General features: G+C 41.9%; 1 protein-coding gene across 4 annotated transcripts in view; it reads right to left on the bottom strand.

Annotated features, from left to right (window-relative positions):
• Nucleotides 1-2,445: 2,445 nt before the first annotated feature.
• GALK2 (galactokinase 2) overlaps nucleotides 2,446-17,254 on the bottom strand; it is a 96,216-nt gene continuing 81,407 nt past the window's right edge. For all 4 annotated transcript variants that reach the window (XM_061595040.1, XM_061595039.1, XM_061595037.1 and 1 more), the window contains exons 9-10: nucleotides 12,884-13,085; nucleotides 2,446-2,810 (exon numbers count right to left, since the gene is read on the bottom strand). In XM_061595040.1, the coding sequence (XP_061451024.1) occupies nucleotides 2,603-2,810; nucleotides 12,884-13,085 (410 nt within the window). In that variant the 3' untranslated portion in view covers nucleotides 2,446-2,602. The remainder of the gene's footprint in view (nucleotides 2,811-12,883; nucleotides 13,086-17,254) is intronic.

Below are 17,254 nucleotides of genomic sequence, written 5' to 3'. Positions count from 1 at the left end.
TCTATCATGAAAAGTGGGGTATGTATAAATAAATAAATAAAAACCGAGACTCAGTTGTCCTTCCATTGTCAACAATTGGACATCAGCTTAAAACGGATTTATTTTGCCAGGCCTTTGTTTGCTAGCTCCACGTTTAATAGCAAAACCTTATTGTCTGTTGTATTGTCTTTGAGGATTGTCAATGAATTGTTGATAACTTTAATTGTTTTACTTGTGTTTTGATAATTTGTTGTTTTTTAATATTGTTAGACATTCTGGGGTTCAGCAGGAGGAAGGGTGGGGTATAACAACAAACAAACAAACCTCCCTTAAGAGGTACAAATGTTCAATGAGAGACATATGAACTCTGTACCAGCTTATCTAGTCTATTCATTTTCTAAAATGTTCACTGAAAAAAAGATAAGGTGGGACAAAAGTTGAGTATAGGAGAAATGGAATTTAACACATGAACTGGCCTTGGTGAATCCTAAATTCCAGATGCTGATAGCCACATTTTGCTTGGCATATTGAAAACTGTTGAAGAGTTAGGTTCTCTTGTCTTGGTTTATAAGATTCAAGAAGAGTTATTTATGTTCTAGTCATAAAGACAGGCATATATCTGGGACATAATTCACCCCGTAGTATGTGAACTATGAACAGAAAGCAGTACATTGTGTTTGTTTGCCCTGTCTGCTGCAAATTCAGGCAAAATGAAATGTCACTCTGACCAAACTAAATTAGGAGGGATGCTGTGGTATTCTACAAAAGTGCAACAGTAAGAAGAGGGGGGCATACAATACAGCTCCAAATTCTACCGTATGCTACAATGGCCTGTATTCTTTTCCTAGGATGTTGGCAACAATCACTAAGAAGCACACTGAATCAAGGCTGAGAACAGAGAAGATTATGAGCCAAACGGTATGTTTCTTTGTAGATCAAGATCTTAGTCTTTAAGTAAATCTTGTGACCTGGATCAGGAGTGGAGAACCTGCTTCAGCCCATTTTAAGTTGGCAAGAAGATTGTGCTCTTTCTCCCTGTGCCATAAAATACTAAGCATACACTCAAGTCCTCCTTCAATCGGCAGTACAAGAAATGAGTTCAAAAGAAGTTTCCCTGTTCTTCATCTGGGAGGCAAAAAAATCACAGAGGCCCATTTATGTATGTAGCTCCATCCTCTAGTAACTCCAGTGAATTTCTGAATGACATGAGAGCTCTTCCTTCCTACCAATTTTAAGATTATCAATAATGGTTGCAATAAACTGTTCTGGCTCTGACTGCTCAAACACAAAGCAACCTTGATTTAATATTTCCTTTTGCATCAATATCCAGAATCCATCTGCAACATTTCTTTGGTTTTTCTGGGTTTCTCCACTCAGCCTCTAGTTGCCCCAAAGGGCTGGTAGCTGTTATTACCCTGCAAGAACCACAACTGGCATGCTATGGGCCATTCCCCGCCTCACAATGATCAGGCTCAACTATTTTCTTCTACAGCCATTGCCTACTGACACGGAGCATGCAACAAATTCTGACTCATGGAGTTTTGGATGGTGGGGAATAGCCCCTTCTCTAGGTTTTCTGGCTGTTTACCTGTAAGGCCAGAAGAATCTCAACTGAGTCTAGAGGTGGATGTTTGTTTCAGGAAAGAGTAGCTCTGTTTCATTTTTCCAGAGGAACCATTAAGATAGAAAGGCAAAGTTAGATGCAGCAGGATAATTTTGGTAACCTTCACTTCAGGTTCTGCCTGGCCCTCATTCCACTTTCTCCAGCACAGCCTCTCTCTGGGGACTAATTACCTTTTATCTATGATGAGAGCCTGCTTCTGGCTAGCATAGTCAGTCCCAGAGACCGAGGGGTGGGCTTCCTTGAGGATTATGCTATTGCGCCCTAGAATACTGTGGTTACATTGCAGCTACTGATAATCTCTCATGTTCCAATGGCTGATGTGTAGGAGTAGCTATGCCCTTGGGGTGTGGGACAGTTGATGGATGACAGAGCCAGTGAATGCTTCAGCCCTGCAGGGTAATCCCACCAAAAGTGTACAAGGTCCCTTGCATTGAGCCTTCCACCACACATACTATATTACTTTTCTCCAGTTAATTCAACAGTGCATTTTGGTGTTTTGTTTGAACAGGAAAATGCAAAGCCACGCCGTGCTACATCTAGCGTTGTGAATGCAGCAACTAAAGACCTCCAGTGTTAAGTTATGCATAACAAAAGTTGGCCGAATCATTCCTTCCACTGCATTAAGTTTAACAACATACTTGGTATTAAATGTGCCTCTACTGCTAGTCAATAAAGAATGAGACAGAGAAGCTTTTTTTTAATTCCAGTCTGGTTCATTTCATTTTTTTTCATGAATAGTCTTTGGCAAATCAAGTTTTATAATGTAAAGTCCAGACAGGAATCAACATTTTGGATGATCTTTGTTAGACCATATTTTCAGAGAGAAAAGTGCATTACAAAGATTAATAGAGCTCTTAATTTTATTATGTTTCAAAATACATCCTAATAATGGCTATTACTCATTATAATAAAAACCAGCAAAGTGATTTGTTTACTGTGACATAGGAACTGCCAGCTTCACAGTGCCCCAAATTATTCTTTTTAAAATGTTGATGTCCTTTAGGACTCCAGAAAAAGCACAGCGCCGCTGCCAGGGTTGGTAGCAAATAGACAGTTTTCTTCCAGTGCTAACTTTTGGTTATTGTTTTTATAGTAAGCCTCTTTCACATCTGCTAGGAATCTCTCCAGCTTGTCCACGGGAACCATTGAGACACTGCAGCCACCCCATCCTGCCCCAGTCAGGCGTGAACCAACTGCTCCAAATTGCCTAGAAGAACAAAAACAGATTTTTAAAGCTGTTAGTCAAAATGACAGTGTGCATCACATGCAACATCCCTACTTGAACATGGCGAACACTGAGCAGAAGCAACTTAGAATTCCTCTTGTTCTTTAAAAGCTTCGAGTACAAATAGGAAACTCCTAGCTGTTGGGGGGAGGGCTGAATTCAGCCTTGAATGCCTTCCCATTTGGTTCCCATCATAACTTAATCTTTTGTTATGCACCTTTCTACCAGATGAGCCAATGCACAGCCAAAGGGCTCTTTGACCTCTTCCCCAGCATGAACAGCAACAGAAGTCACTGATGAACTTCATTTGCTCGTTCTTGCTTGCCTGTGTCTTGGAGGGAGTAGATGAGTTATACTGGGAGGGCTCCAGTTGCTGTTCATGCTGAGGAGGAGTGTGTTAAAGACAGTAGGTAGAGCCAGTGTTGCTGGTTCTTCAGGCCTCTGTTAAATTAAAAAGATGACCTCTCATAAAACGTAGTTGCCAACCAGATGCTTAAAAGTTCATGTCTGCATAAAAGGCAAAGTTATTCGCAACCAATTTTTTCCTAATGTTATTTTGCTACTCAGTTGTTGGATTCTATCATTTACAAGTGGATCCATCTTTTAGAGCATTGTAGAGCATCTCTGTAAGGAAGCACAGAGGAAAAGGAACAGGCAGGAGAAAGACGTAGTTTGTTTACCAGCATTCATCAGCAAAGATGAATACCCAGTTGGTAGTCATAAGATAAATTTTCAAATCTGGTAAAGTCCAGATGCTGAACAGTTCTGCTCATCAGGATTGACCAGCTCCTCCCATTCATAGCAACAGTCAGGAAAAGGGAATGTTATGTCATTCAGAGAATATCCAAGCACTTGAATAATTCAGTATTACTGAAAGGTAGTTTCATTTTAACTGAGGAACACCAATCCTGTCCACTATGAAATCTTTCTATCTGGAATGGGTGTCTGGTATTGCTGGGCTGGATGAAAGCCAGTAAACTAAAACAGATCTGGCAAGATGGAACTGCTCTGAGGAGACGATTGCCAGGATCAGGGAGATTGCAATCAACCTTTCTGAATGGGGCTGAATTCCCCCAGAAGGATCACATTCACAGCTTGGTGACTCTCCTGGATTCAGCTTTGTCATCAGAAGCTTAAGTAGCTTCAATGTCATGGAGTGCCATCCATTTACAGGCTTACCCTATGCTCATCAGGTATAATTTGGCCACAGTTATCCATGCCCTGGTAACCTCCTGATTGGATTAGCATAATGCATTATTTATGGAGCTACCTGGAAAGATGGTTCAGAACTTCTGCTGGTACAGAATACAGTTGCCAGAGTTTTGAGTTGCACAGTCTATTGGTATAATAACTCACCAGAATTAAAAAGATTCGGGACCCAGATACCTGACTGAGCACTTTCTCTTATACCATCCTGTTGTCACTCTCAGATCATCAACTGGGGCCCTTTTCTATGTTCCCTCCTTGTTAGAGATGAAGTGACTGACAACCAGTGGGGAAGGGCTTTTGAGGCATGGTGCCCTGTCTGTGGAATGTCCTCCCCAGACTGGGTCGCTTGACGCTAACATTGCTGTTTTAGACACCAGACAAAAACATTTTTATTCTTTCATGCCTTTTCATTTTAGGCATTTTAAAAGCCTGGCTATTGCTGTTTTATCTGCTGATTTGTGGTGGTGGTGTTTTTTTTTAAATGTGGCTTTTATTGTTTCTTGATATTTTAATTGTGTAAACTACCCAGGAACCAATTCTGGTGAATATTTTAAAATAATTGTTTAAAATAAATAAAACAAACATCTGTGTATGTTATCTAAAACACAGCTGAAATTGGCCCTATCAAGGATTCTGCTTGCTTTTGTGGGCAAGCATAACCCATTAATGCTGCAGGCAAATTGATCTTCCAAATGGGAATGTGGCTTGTTCAAATAATGGCTGTATTATTGGACAAAGAACTGGAAGGTGCCATTTGGGCGTGGTGTTTAGCAAAGTGATTTGGAGCAAAGCCTCAGATTGTGAGCTTGTTCCCATCTTCATCTCTGATCAGGGGAAAGGATTATGGGACTCAGAATGGGATTAAAGTGCAATTCATGCATTAGTCCCAGGCTGGCGTAGACCATGAAGGTGGGTGCCCAACCAGTGTAAGCAAGAGAGCTCCGTGTCAGTGCTAGAGACTGAGCTGTCCCCTCCATCCAACAATTCAGACTCCAATTCCAATCTGAAATAATTTTGATTGATTTAGAACAGCACAGTTGAGATCGCGCTAAAAAAATCCTTTCAAGATGGTATTTTTAAAAAAGTATTCCTTTATTAATAACTCCCACAGCTTTTACCAAATAATGGGCAAAACAACTAAAGTTGTCAACCACCTAAGGCAAACGTCAAAACCTGTTCTGTGGGTTAAAAAAAAATAGTGCTGACCAATTAGCGGCTAAGCATTTTGGCACCCCAAACCTTCATCATTATGGATCTTTTTTACAAAATTGGCAGGGACTCGTTAACAAAACCAAACATGCTGGCAAACCCCAAAACATCTGGCTATGCAGATTTTGCTACACAGTTAAAACCTTGTAAGAGCCGCAAATCTGATAGACATAAGCAACGCTGCGCCACATTGTTTGGGAAAGGATTTTTAAGCCTATGCATAGCAGCTGGCTGTGATTGTGTCTAAAAGCCATTTAATATATGCAGTTGCTGCCCATTACAATAACCATATCAAATAAAGGTTTTTGCCAGTCAGCTTTTCAAATCAATGACAGACAATTAAAGGCCGGGGTGGGGAGCAATCAGTCATCAGTGGAACAATCCAAAATAAAATATAAGAATTGCTTAAATAAAATATCTTCTGAATGAGATAAGAGTGAAATGAACCAACAAGTAGTTAGTAGAATGCAACTCACTTCCTGTCATAAAAACATCTAGATCAGGTTTTAGGAGGAAACTTGGGGGGGGGGAAATCTGAGACAACTTGGGCAAATGTCAGGTTTTATCTCTCTCAGTTTTATTATGCCTGCCAGAATTGAAATTACTTTTATTTCAGTGAAACCTTAACCACGCATTTTCATCTCAGCACTTACTCACTTCCAGCAGTTTCTGTGTTGATTAACGTGCATCTTATGTAGCACAGGGGTCATATGGTTGTGGCCATTCTACATTTTTATTCAGCTTCCAGACTTGTAAAATAAGAATCCCACCTCAGTTCAGACATTACATCAAACTGTCATTCAGACAGAGTTGAGAACCCAAACCACAGTTTGAGCTTCCAAATGTACAGATAAACCTTGACTTATAACTACTTGCCTGCTTTTGTTTTGTGTCTGTAGCACACATGTTGCTATGGTTCCTTGGCCTCTGGAAGCAGAGCAACAGTTGTAGCCATGGTTTGTCAACCCAGACATAATGCAAACCATAGTTGACACAAACTATGATTTACAAATCCTCTTCAAACCACAGTTTCTGGCTCTAATTTGCTGACTGGTTGTAAAACAACACTTGCCAATTCAGACATCATACCAAACCATAGTTAAGCCTCCTGAATTGACGTCTGAATAGATTCTGTCTACAGAGCAGTGGCGACTAAACTGTGGCCCTCCAGACATTGGACTACAACTTCCATCAACCTCGACTGTTAATCATGCTGACGGGGGGTGATGAGAATTGGAGTCCAGCAATATCTGGAGGGCCACAAGTTAGTCATCCCTGACCTATAAGGGAACCTATTTAGCTTAGCTAAATAATTCCTTCCTATGAATTGGGGTTTCTCAAGCTTAGAACATCCCTATGGCTAGTCTAAACACTACTGATAGGACAGACAATGTCAGACCATTTAATTTGTAGCACCTTATCTTCTCAGTTGAGGGGAAAGTAGATTTTAAGAAGAGAACGAGGAAGCAGTTGGTCCTCAACCTGGAACTTTAGGCAAGTCAGACAAGGATTCAACCTGAGCACCACCCTGTCCTGGCCAAAGCAGGAAAATGAGAGAGACCAGCAAGGAAGCTTCTCAGCTGCAATAGGCCTGAGTAAGTCAGGTGGCACACCATGACCCTATAAAAGCCATCAAGCCACCACCTGAAACCCCCCACATGCAAAATCCATGATAGGGAGAGGGAGGAAAAGGTAAAGGCCTGAGCAGAGAAGGAAGCAATGGGAAAACCAGCAATGTTGCTTTGGAACTGGTGAATAATCTGCTCCTCCTCCTGACCAGGTCTCTTGACCCTCTAGAGCAGCCTTTCCCAACTAGTGGGCCACCAGATGTTGTGGGACTACAACTCCCATCAGCCTCAGCCACCATTGCCAATGGTCAGGAAAGATGGGAATTGTGGTCCAACAACATCTGGTGGCGCATTAGTTGGGAAAGGCTGCTCTAGAGGTTTCCTCATGGGTAATTGTCTGCTCACAAGCATGGAAAAGGAGACAAAAATGGGTGGGGCTGCAGAGCCACATATAAAAGGTGAGAAAAGGTGCTCTAAGAATCTTACTGGAGGGTAGGGTTGACTGACTAACACCTACAGCAAATATTTCCCTTAAGAGACAAGCTTCATACATTGAGGCTTTACTGATACATTACTGCTGCAAGCAATAATACAAATAAATTTACCCAGTTCGATCTCAGCTTTCTGCATTATTAAGTCCCAAGAAGGAAGGCACTCATTGCCAACTTAACTCTTTCAGTGAAATTCACTGTTAGAAACTGTCTGCACTTAAAAAAAATAGACTAATAATAATAATAATAATAATTTTAATTTATAAGTCGCCTATCTGGCCAATGGCCACTCTAGGCGATGTACAACTCAATTAAAATACATCATAATAAATACAGTACAACAATAAAACAGTAAAACAGTGACAGTTCAGAGTAGCAGGCAATTAGTCAAAAAGATTAACCCTCCCCAGAAGTCCCGAAGGCCTGTCTGAAAAGCCAGGTCTTCAAGGCCTGGCGGAATACATTCAGGGAAGGGGCATGTCAAAGATCATATGGGAGGGAGTTCCAGAGAGTGGGGGCCGCCACTGAGAAGGCCCTCTCTCTAGTCCCCACCAGCCTAGCTGTTTTAGTTGGTGGGACTGAGAGAAGGCCCTGTGTGGCTGATCTTGTCGGGCGGCATAATTGGTGGCGTTGGAGGTGCTCCATTAGATAAACTGGGCCGAGACCGTGTAGGGCTTTAAAGGTTAATACCAACACCTTGAATTGGGCCCGGAAAACAACTGGGAGCCTAGACTAGAGTCTAGTATGCAATTATGCACCCCTGAGTGTCACTGATTTTGGTCCATTCTAACCATATGGTTCTATAAATGTACTAAACTGTGTGCTGGATTATGGCTTTAATATCTAGGCTGTAAATCCTTGTAGCATTCCATTAGCATCATTTTCCGGAGGTGACTTTTGGGGTGTTTTTGGAATCCTAACCATGGGTCACGTTGTGGGGCTTTTTTGGGGGGGGGCATCTTTTCCAGAGGTCACAATTTTGGTGTTTTTGGAATCCTGCGTTTTTTGACATTTTTTGGCATCTTTCCCAGAGGTCACTTTTTTGGTATTTTTGGAATCCTGACCCACATGTCACATTTTTGGGTGTTTTTCGTCATCTCTTCTGGAGGTCACTTTTTTTGTCTTTTTGGAATCCTCAGCTGTGGGTTACCTTTTGGGGCCTTTTTGAACATATTTTCCAAAGGTCACGTTTTTGGTGTTTTTTGAATCCTGGCCCACCGCTTTCCTTTTGGGGTGTTTTTCAGGATTATTATTTTTTTTGCATCTTGCCAAGAGATCACATTTTTTGGTATTTTTGGAATCCTGACCCTATGGGTCATGTTTCGGGCTGTTTTCCAGCATCTTCTGAGATGCATGTTTTGGGAATCCTGTGTCACGGGTCATGTTTTAGGGAGTTTTCCAGCAATTTTTGGCATCTTTAGCTCAGGTGCACTCCTTTGGTGTTTTGGGATCATGACCCATGCGTCACCTTTGGGGGATTTTTTTGGCATCCTCTCCAGAGGTCACATTTTGGATCACTTTGGAATCTTGACTCATGGGTCACCTTTTTGGGTGTTTTTCAGTATCCCACCTTTTGGGACATTTTTCAACATCTTTTTTGAGTACACGTTTGTGGGAGTGCTTGGAATACTGACCCACAGGGTCACCTTTTTAAGCACTTTCCAGTATCTTTTTCCAGAGGTCAGCTTATTTTGTGTTTTTGGAATCCTGACCCACACATTTTTTGGCATCTTTTCCAGAGATCACATTTTTTTGTCGCTTTAGAAAGAATCCTGACTCGTAGGTCATGTTTTTCGGCATTTTTCGGCATATTTTACGGAGGTTGCTTTTTTGGTGTTTTTGGAATCCTGACATGTGGGTCATGTTTTTGGGCATTTTTCAGCATCAAATTAGCATTGGTCTGTAGTATAATCTGTATGGTTAGCTGGTTTGAAGCCATCACTGTATCTGAAATTACAATTTCTACACTCTGTACTACCATCAAGTGTCCCTGTGCTCTTTGGAGACACTGAAACAACCATCTCTTCCACAAACTTTGCCAGCACTTCATGTCTGGAACCCATCCAGGGTCTCACATTCTTAAGTATAGCCTAAGAAGGGGTATATAACCTTCACTTATCTACTTAACCTTAAAAGAGAACCAGTTTTGGTTTCAGCAAATGCTATTTAAAAACCTCTCTGGTGGGCTAGATAGCCCACAGCAAGGAAGCTTTCCCCTTCTGTTGATTTGTATGGCACCTGATCTGAAAGGGATTTGGTCTTGCTTGAGACAATTAATAAAGTGAAGGAGCAGTAAATACGCATATGGCTCTCATGTTTGGGAGACAGCCTATCCTCAGTGGTAGAGCACATGCTTTAATTGAGCTTTACATCCCAAAACTCTAAAGAACCAGGTGCAAGTGTCCCTTATTCCTGACTTTTTGTGCCTGCAGGGACTCTTGATGCACAATGGTGCTCCCTCCTAAGGACTTCCTAGGTGATTTCAACTGCAAGTGCAGCTTAGTACATGCAAAGTTGCATGAATGTAGCTGGCCCTCTTAATGAAGTGTAAAGGTACAAGCTTTGTTGTTTTGCATCACATAGGGCTCGGGATTGGTGCCTGACTTGGTTTCACTCTAGAATTCAGAAGTCTGCACAAGTGTTGACCTGCGGAAGTTGGCAGTGTTTACACAAACCCTTCAGAAACGTTCAGCATGTCAACAAGCACTGAGACCTTGCTTTCACCAACTGGGAAGATGCTAATACACCATCAACATAAGCCTGCAGAGACTGTATGCCTTGGAACAGGGTTGATAACAAAAACTTATTCAGGATGGAGGAGAAATTCTATTCCGTTTGCATTTAAAGCTGAAACTATCAAATTTGCACTTTCCAAAACAACCGAATGAGAACCAAAACACAGCCAACCTTCAAAATTCACACTTATCCAAGTTTTGCAATGCAGTTCTCCAACCAAAGTTTGCAAAAATATATATATATCAGGAAAAAATGTGCCTAAAAACGAATATATTCGTGAAAACAACATACAAAATGCATTATATTAGTATACACTTGTATGCAGTTTTGACTAATATGTAATGTGTTTATTAGGAGAAAATTGCACTAAAATGCTGATTAATTTTCATGAGAATTTTTTATTAAAACACACACAAATTGCTGCAGAAATGTGGAGAGCTGAATTTAAGACTCCTTACGCCTCAACTTTCTCTCCATCTCATACCTGATACAAAATATATCTTTTTTAAAAAAAAAACTCTACTGCCCTACTTCAGGCTGGAAAAAAAACCCCAACCTCCATAACAAGGTAAGGGCATTTCTGAATTTAGAAATCTGCAGAGCAGAATTCCTCAATATATTTTTGCTCATATGAATGAATATTCCTCGCTACTGAAATTAGAGGGGGTTTTTAAGTACAGAAATTCACATGGTTCCAATTAGACACTGAGGAGGTTAGCAGTTTGGATTTCAAACTGGATCAATGACTAACTGGCTATGAAATTTCCTCTCTTAAAATATTTCTTTTTAAAAGGCTCACTTCAAATTAGGACTTTTTCCCCCCTCTCCAAATGTGTCAAGCCAGTTTTCAAAGCTGATGCTCCCCTACTAGCAAAAATCTAAGGCTGGAGTCAGACAACAGTTTTTACGAAAAAATTAAAGAAACAGAGGGTTGAGAGAAATTTTACTGCCCAAGTATATGCACAGCTTATACATGTATCTTTCTTCCTGCTTAAACTAGGTTTTGAAACACTACTAGTGCAAACGACAGAGGGAAGATTTTAACACGAACGACTAAGAAAAATATGCAAGCAGGCTAACTTCTTCAAAAGCTTGGAGACAGAAGTTGAGTGGTCAACACAATGTATTCTCATATCTGTCTGAAAAGCTAATCTAAGAACAGAGTCCACTTGGAACACCATGAACACAGTGTATTGTTGCACGCCTCCCCAATCTCTGAGCGGTGAGATCTCAGGGGTCCCTGCGCTCATCCAGGGTTTGGTTTCCTTTGGGAAGAAGGTCAGCGGAGACTGCAGTGTCTTTATGAAATATGGTTTATTTATTTACACACATGCCAACCTGAGCTCAAGATGGAGGGGTTCAAAGCATCAAGAGTCCAATATCCAGCTTTTCCATCTGTATTACAGGAGGCACCCCAAATGCCATGGTGCAGAAAGCCAGTCTCTCTCCTGCCTCCAGTTACCAGCCTTTCTCTAGACACAACTAAAAACACAAAAAACTCTCTTAGGCTCCGGGGGGGGGGGGAGACTCTGCTGAAGAGTCTCAATGACAAAAGGATCTTCCTGGCCCATTCAGCAGTTGCTGGGCAACTGATAGACCCATTATCCTACCTGGCCAATCTATTTGGTTAACAAAAGACTCATTTGACCAGCAGAGAGTTCCACATTCCAAGGCACAGAATTCCAAATCAGAGTCTGGAAAGGGGACTCACAGGGACCATCCATTCCAACCCCCATACTCATAACAGTATTTAATCTGACAGAGCAGAATTTCCAAAATTCCAATAGCTGACGTACACATTCCCCCCCCATTACTTCAGTCTTACAACTGCTAATTTATAGAGTGTAAAAGAGCTCCCTGCCTCACAGGAGCCTACCCAATGCTGTTTTTGCATAAATCCTTGTTCTGGGCATGCCTCCTCCTAGCACTGACATTCTGCGGTGTTTGAATTACCCAGTCACAGCCAGTACCAAGGCATGAGAGATCATTTGCCTTCCCCGCCCCACCCCACTGCAGCAGAGGCTGATTGGAAAAAAGCAACCCCAGAGCAGTGAACCATGTAGAGGCAAAACCTCCTGTTTGGGTGAGGACACTGAGTTCATGGCATTCTCTCTAACCTGAGAAAAATCATATTCGGTGGTATGGCATAGCTGATGCGGCATCTCCACTTTAGAGCATCAGATCAATAGCGTGTAGCAAGGAAAACTTCTGTTTGTGAACCTGCAGTGCTGCTGCCACTCAGACTAGACAACAGTGGACTAAAATCCAGGGTTGTATTCAACTTAAGTAGTACGCAGAGTTGACCTACTGAAATTAATGCACCTAAGTTAGTAATCTCCATTAACTTCAATGGGTCTGCTCTGAATAGGACTAGCATTAAATCACACCCCTACAATAACCTGTTCTGATATAAGACACTTTCCTATGTTCCTAATGATTTAATTTATCTCTGATACAAATACTGGTGAGTCTGTTGTGCATCACTGGTAGTGTGCCTCCAACAGGCAATTTAGGAATTGCCATGATAAGTGTTACTCATGACATCCATTGGAAATCATCTGAGCACACAATGTCTTCCTAGGGCAGGGATAAGAAACCTGTGGCCCTCCAGATGTTGGACTCTAACTCCCACTAGCTCCAGCCAGCAACATAGTCAAGGATGGTGGGAGTTGTCCAGCAACAGCCAGAGAGCACAGATTCAGCCACTTCTCTTCTAGGGCACTAGTAACAGACAGGTATAGTTTCATTTTTAAAAAACAGCTTAATGATATGCTGTGCATTTTCCACAATCCAACCCACATGCTTGAAAGAAAGTTCACTTTCCATGGCTTTTGCCACTTACAGACAGATGTCCACCAGCTGATTCAGTTCGGGACAGCTGCATTCATATAAGTCCTTGCAGCTGGAATGGCTTTGGTTCATTAAATCCCCCAACAACTGGACTGCATCATCAGGTGCCTCCGTGCATATCTTCTTAAACTCCAGGACTCTGGCAGCTTCATTGTACACATGCTTAGCACGCTGGTATAATTTAAAGGTGGTCACTAAATGTAAAAAGAAAAGAATGAAATATTGGAATCAATGGAAACATGTATAATTTATTACTATCAGATGTTGTGTGGCTTCCAGAGAAAATAGATGATCCAATATCTTCATATCTATTTTGCTCATTTCTTTCAGTCATGCCAGTGTTAGAATTAAAAACTGTATGCTCCAGTCCAGACCAAGGAAGATGGTATGCAGAAGGGCAGTTTCAGTGCATGGAGTCCCTTGGTGCATCAGGAACTGCAAGCACAGACTGGATGTGGATGTACTAATCTGCACTGCCAGGGGCCAAACTAGGGCAGCATAGCTGGATCAGGAGAAAGCTATGGCCAAACATGCAGGGAACAAGCACAAGATCCATGATGAGGCAATGAAAGCAAGATAAGACCAGAAAGCAGGTTCAAGTACTACTAAAAAAATCACATCAAATCAAAGCATCTGGTTTCTTAGGCTTAATCCAAACATTCAGGTTCATTATGATATGCATGTATGGAAACAGCCATCACAGATCAAACAACATGCAAAGAAGTTTGAATTATACAGCCACAAGAGTGGCTGTATACTATAGCCAGTGTGGATTTTTCACATTCCGCAATGTTAAATTGAAAATACCCCCATGCCATTCTGATGCTTCCCATAAGCTCACTTCAAAACAAAACCTTACAAAACTTAGAGTCCTGAACTCAGAAACACTTGCTTAACAACCCTCTAAATTTTTATGGTGAAATACAAAACAGTCAGAGAGAATAGAGAGTTCAAAGTCTAAAAAGAGAGAAAAAAAACCTATAGCCCTTTTGGACTTTTTTCTGTCAGAGTTCTCATAATCTGTTCAAATTCATTAAAAATCAGCCATGTTCACAGAGTACCTGTAATCCTGTTACTGACCTTGTCCCATACTCTGACCTTCATCTTCTGCAGTTTAAAAGTTAAAAAAATGCCTGGCTGATTTTTAATTAATTTAATTTTTTTTGCATTGAACTGAATTATAATGTCGGGCATGCTCAGTAAGAACCAACTGTCAGTGTTCTAAAAGCCAGACTCCCAGCTGCTGGGCTTGTCTATTCAGGGGGCCACACCCACACAAGACCGATTTCACATGAGACAGTCATGGCTTTCCCCAAAGAATCCTGGGAAGCTAGTTTGTGAAGGGTGCTGAGAGGAGACTCCTATTCCACTGACAGAACTCCAATGGCCAGACTGGTTTAACAGTCAGCCACTCTGACTGAAGGTCTGTAAGGGGAGCAAGGCGTCTCCTAGCAACTCTCAGCACCCTTCACTAACTACACTTCCCAGGATTCTTTGAGAGAAGCCATGACTGTCCGAAGTGAAATACAGTGAAGGCATGGTGTGGATGTGGCCAGGGACAACTTTGGTTTAAATTTGGGTGGGAGTCTACATGTGCTTGCTGTAGAATAAAAAGGCAGGGGAAACACTGAAAAGCAATTATACTGTTCACAATGTTTTCCTTTTGGAAAGAAAAGTGGCTTCCCCTCTGCCCACTCACCCAATCTACTCCCCTCCCCCTCCTTCTATCCTCCCTGCCCCTCCCCTGGGTCAGTGTTGGACTATGACCTGGGAGACAAGGGTTTGAATCCCCACACAGCCATGAAGCTCACTGGGTGACCTTGGGCCAGTCACTGCCTCTCAGCCTCAGAGGAAGGCAATGGTAAACCCTCTCTGAATACCGTTTACCATGAAAACCGTATTCATAGAGTCGCCATAAGTCGGGATCGACTTGAAGGCAGTCCATTTCCATTTTCAAACATGATTGCACAGAAATAAATCCCACTGAACTCAAAACGTATACAAATGATCAAACCCACCCTCCCTTCTCCTCCCTCCTATCTACTTCCTCTTGCCCCTTCCCTCCCCCTTCCTTTGCCCCTCCCTCCCCATCCCCTTCCTCTTCCAATCCCCTCCTTCCCCTTCCTCCCCCTCCCCTTCCTCCCCCCCCATGGTCAGTTTTACCTATCTTAAGTATGATTGCACAGGAGTAAATACCATTGAACTCTATAAGCATGCAAATGATCAAACCTGCCCTCCTCTCTGCCTTCCTTTGCTCCCCTCCAATCTGCTCCTTCCCCTTCCCCCTCCCTCTTGTCCTCCTCCATGGTCAGTTTTACCCATTCTAACCATGATTGCATAGGAGTAAATCCCATTGAACTCAATAAGCATGCAAATGATGACCTGCCCTTCCCCTCTCTTCTCCCTTCCTCCTCCCCTCCTCGCTTCCTTCTTCCTCCTCCCCTGCCCACTCCAGACGTCCCTCCCGCCCCACCCCCGTTCAGTTTTACCTATCCTAAGCATGATTGCACAGGAGTAAATCCGACTGAACTCAATAAATATGCAAATGATCAAACCTGTCCTTCTCCCCTCCCCCTCCTGCCTCCTCCCCTCCCCATCCCGTGATCAGTTTCACCTATCCTAAGCATGATTGCAGGGGAGTAAATCCCACTGAACTCAATAAGCATGCAAATCATCAATCCATTCTCAGCAAACTTGCACAGGATCCCATTTCTTACCTCCGGATTAAAAAGCAGAGAAATTCACTAATAGGCAAGAACGTTGCTCTAGCCCACTGATATTTGTATCAAACTTTAAAAAGCAGGGAAAATCATTCAATCTTTATTGCAGGGCCACTGGCCAACACAAAATATACATTTTACAAGAAAAACCAAGATATAACATTGAGGGATATAAAATTGTTAAAATAGAATAAATACTATTTATTAAAATAATATCTATATGTTTCTCCTGTGTCTCAATTCTAAAAACTCTGATTGCTGGCCTTGGCCAGATTAAAATGCTGGTCACTACATCGATAACACCTATTTGAGTTTCGATTTGGGGTCGAGTTCTGAGAGATATCTGGCTCTTAATTTCTTGGCTGCAGACGTGAATAGGGCTACATTATGTGTGACCTCGAAATTCTGGTCGGACATTAGAAATGATATTTTATCAGCAATCGGGGCCATTTCAAAAAGGTCTACCCACTTGGAAATAAGATTTATTCTAAGGTTATGGTAAATTGGACAATCTAATAAAATATGTGGAAGGTCCTCCACCCTTTGGGATCCACAAATACAATGTCTTTGTTCTTTGGGGACATTAGTAATTCTCCCTTCCCGTTCTGCATTAGGCAAAGTAAAAAATCTAATTGAAGTGAACGCATGCCTAAGATTGGTCAGGAAAACTATAGCGAGATATGGAGAGCATCTGTGATTGACTTTAAATCTGCAATACCATGGGACAGATCTGCAGTTAAGTAAAGATAGTCAATCTAAATATTCACAATGATGGATAACTGCCTGTCGTAGTTTCTTATTTGAGCCAATGGTGTTAAATTGATGAGTAGTTAAGTGATACCTGTGTAATAGGTTTTCAAGTCTAACGCCCCATATTTTTTTGGAAGTGGGGTGAGTAAGGCATAAATATAGCAGTTCCTTATTTTGTAGGTGTACTGTAGATCTCATAAACCTGAAAAGAGCTAAATGAATATGAGCAGTCAGCAGAGGAAGGCCTGTTTCCACTCGGAGCATTGCAGAAGGAGTTCCTGGGGGTAAATAAACGCCTGAGAAAATCAGTTTGAATTGTCTCTAAGGATGATGTTACATCGATGTCCCACCCCCATATCGAGGCTCCGAATAGGACCTGAGGAATTACTTTGGCCTCGAAGATTTTTAAGGCAGGAGTGACCAAATTACCTCCAGTTAAGTGGTGAAATTTTACAATAGCTCCTGCTGTTTTTATTGCTGATTGTTTAATGAATTGTAAGTGGGTTTTCCAAGAAAGGGTATCTGAAAAAATCACTCCCAGATACTTGAAGATCCGACACTGTTCAAGTTGGTGGTTATGCATTGACCAGCGGTGGCTTGCATATCTTCTCCCAAAGACTAGAACTTTTGTTTTCTTATAATTTATTTTTAGTCCCTCAGTTGCACAGAGATCATGAAGTCGTCTCATTAGCTAGGGAAATTGGGTAACTATAGTGAATGCACCAGGGGAGCAGGAGACCTGACCTCCTCTCTGAGATACTGTACTGCCCTACAAATTCGTCAAAATGCAAAGACAATTTGGGTTGGTCTTTCACAGTCCAATCCACTTCCGGTGTAGCTTGGAAAAATTTGGTAACACTAAATCAGTCCTTTAATGTGGCAGCACCTACGCT

The sequence above is a fragment of the Rhineura floridana genome, chromosome 14 (assembly GCF_030035675.1).
Source record: "Rhineura floridana isolate rRhiFlo1 chromosome 14, rRhiFlo1.hap2, whole genome shotgun sequence".
Taxonomy (NCBI): Eukaryota; Metazoa; Chordata; class Lepidosauria; order Squamata; family Rhineuridae; genus Rhineura; species Rhineura floridana.
Note: the sequence above shows the minus strand (reverse complement) of the source record. Positions and strands in the feature narration are given on the sequence as shown.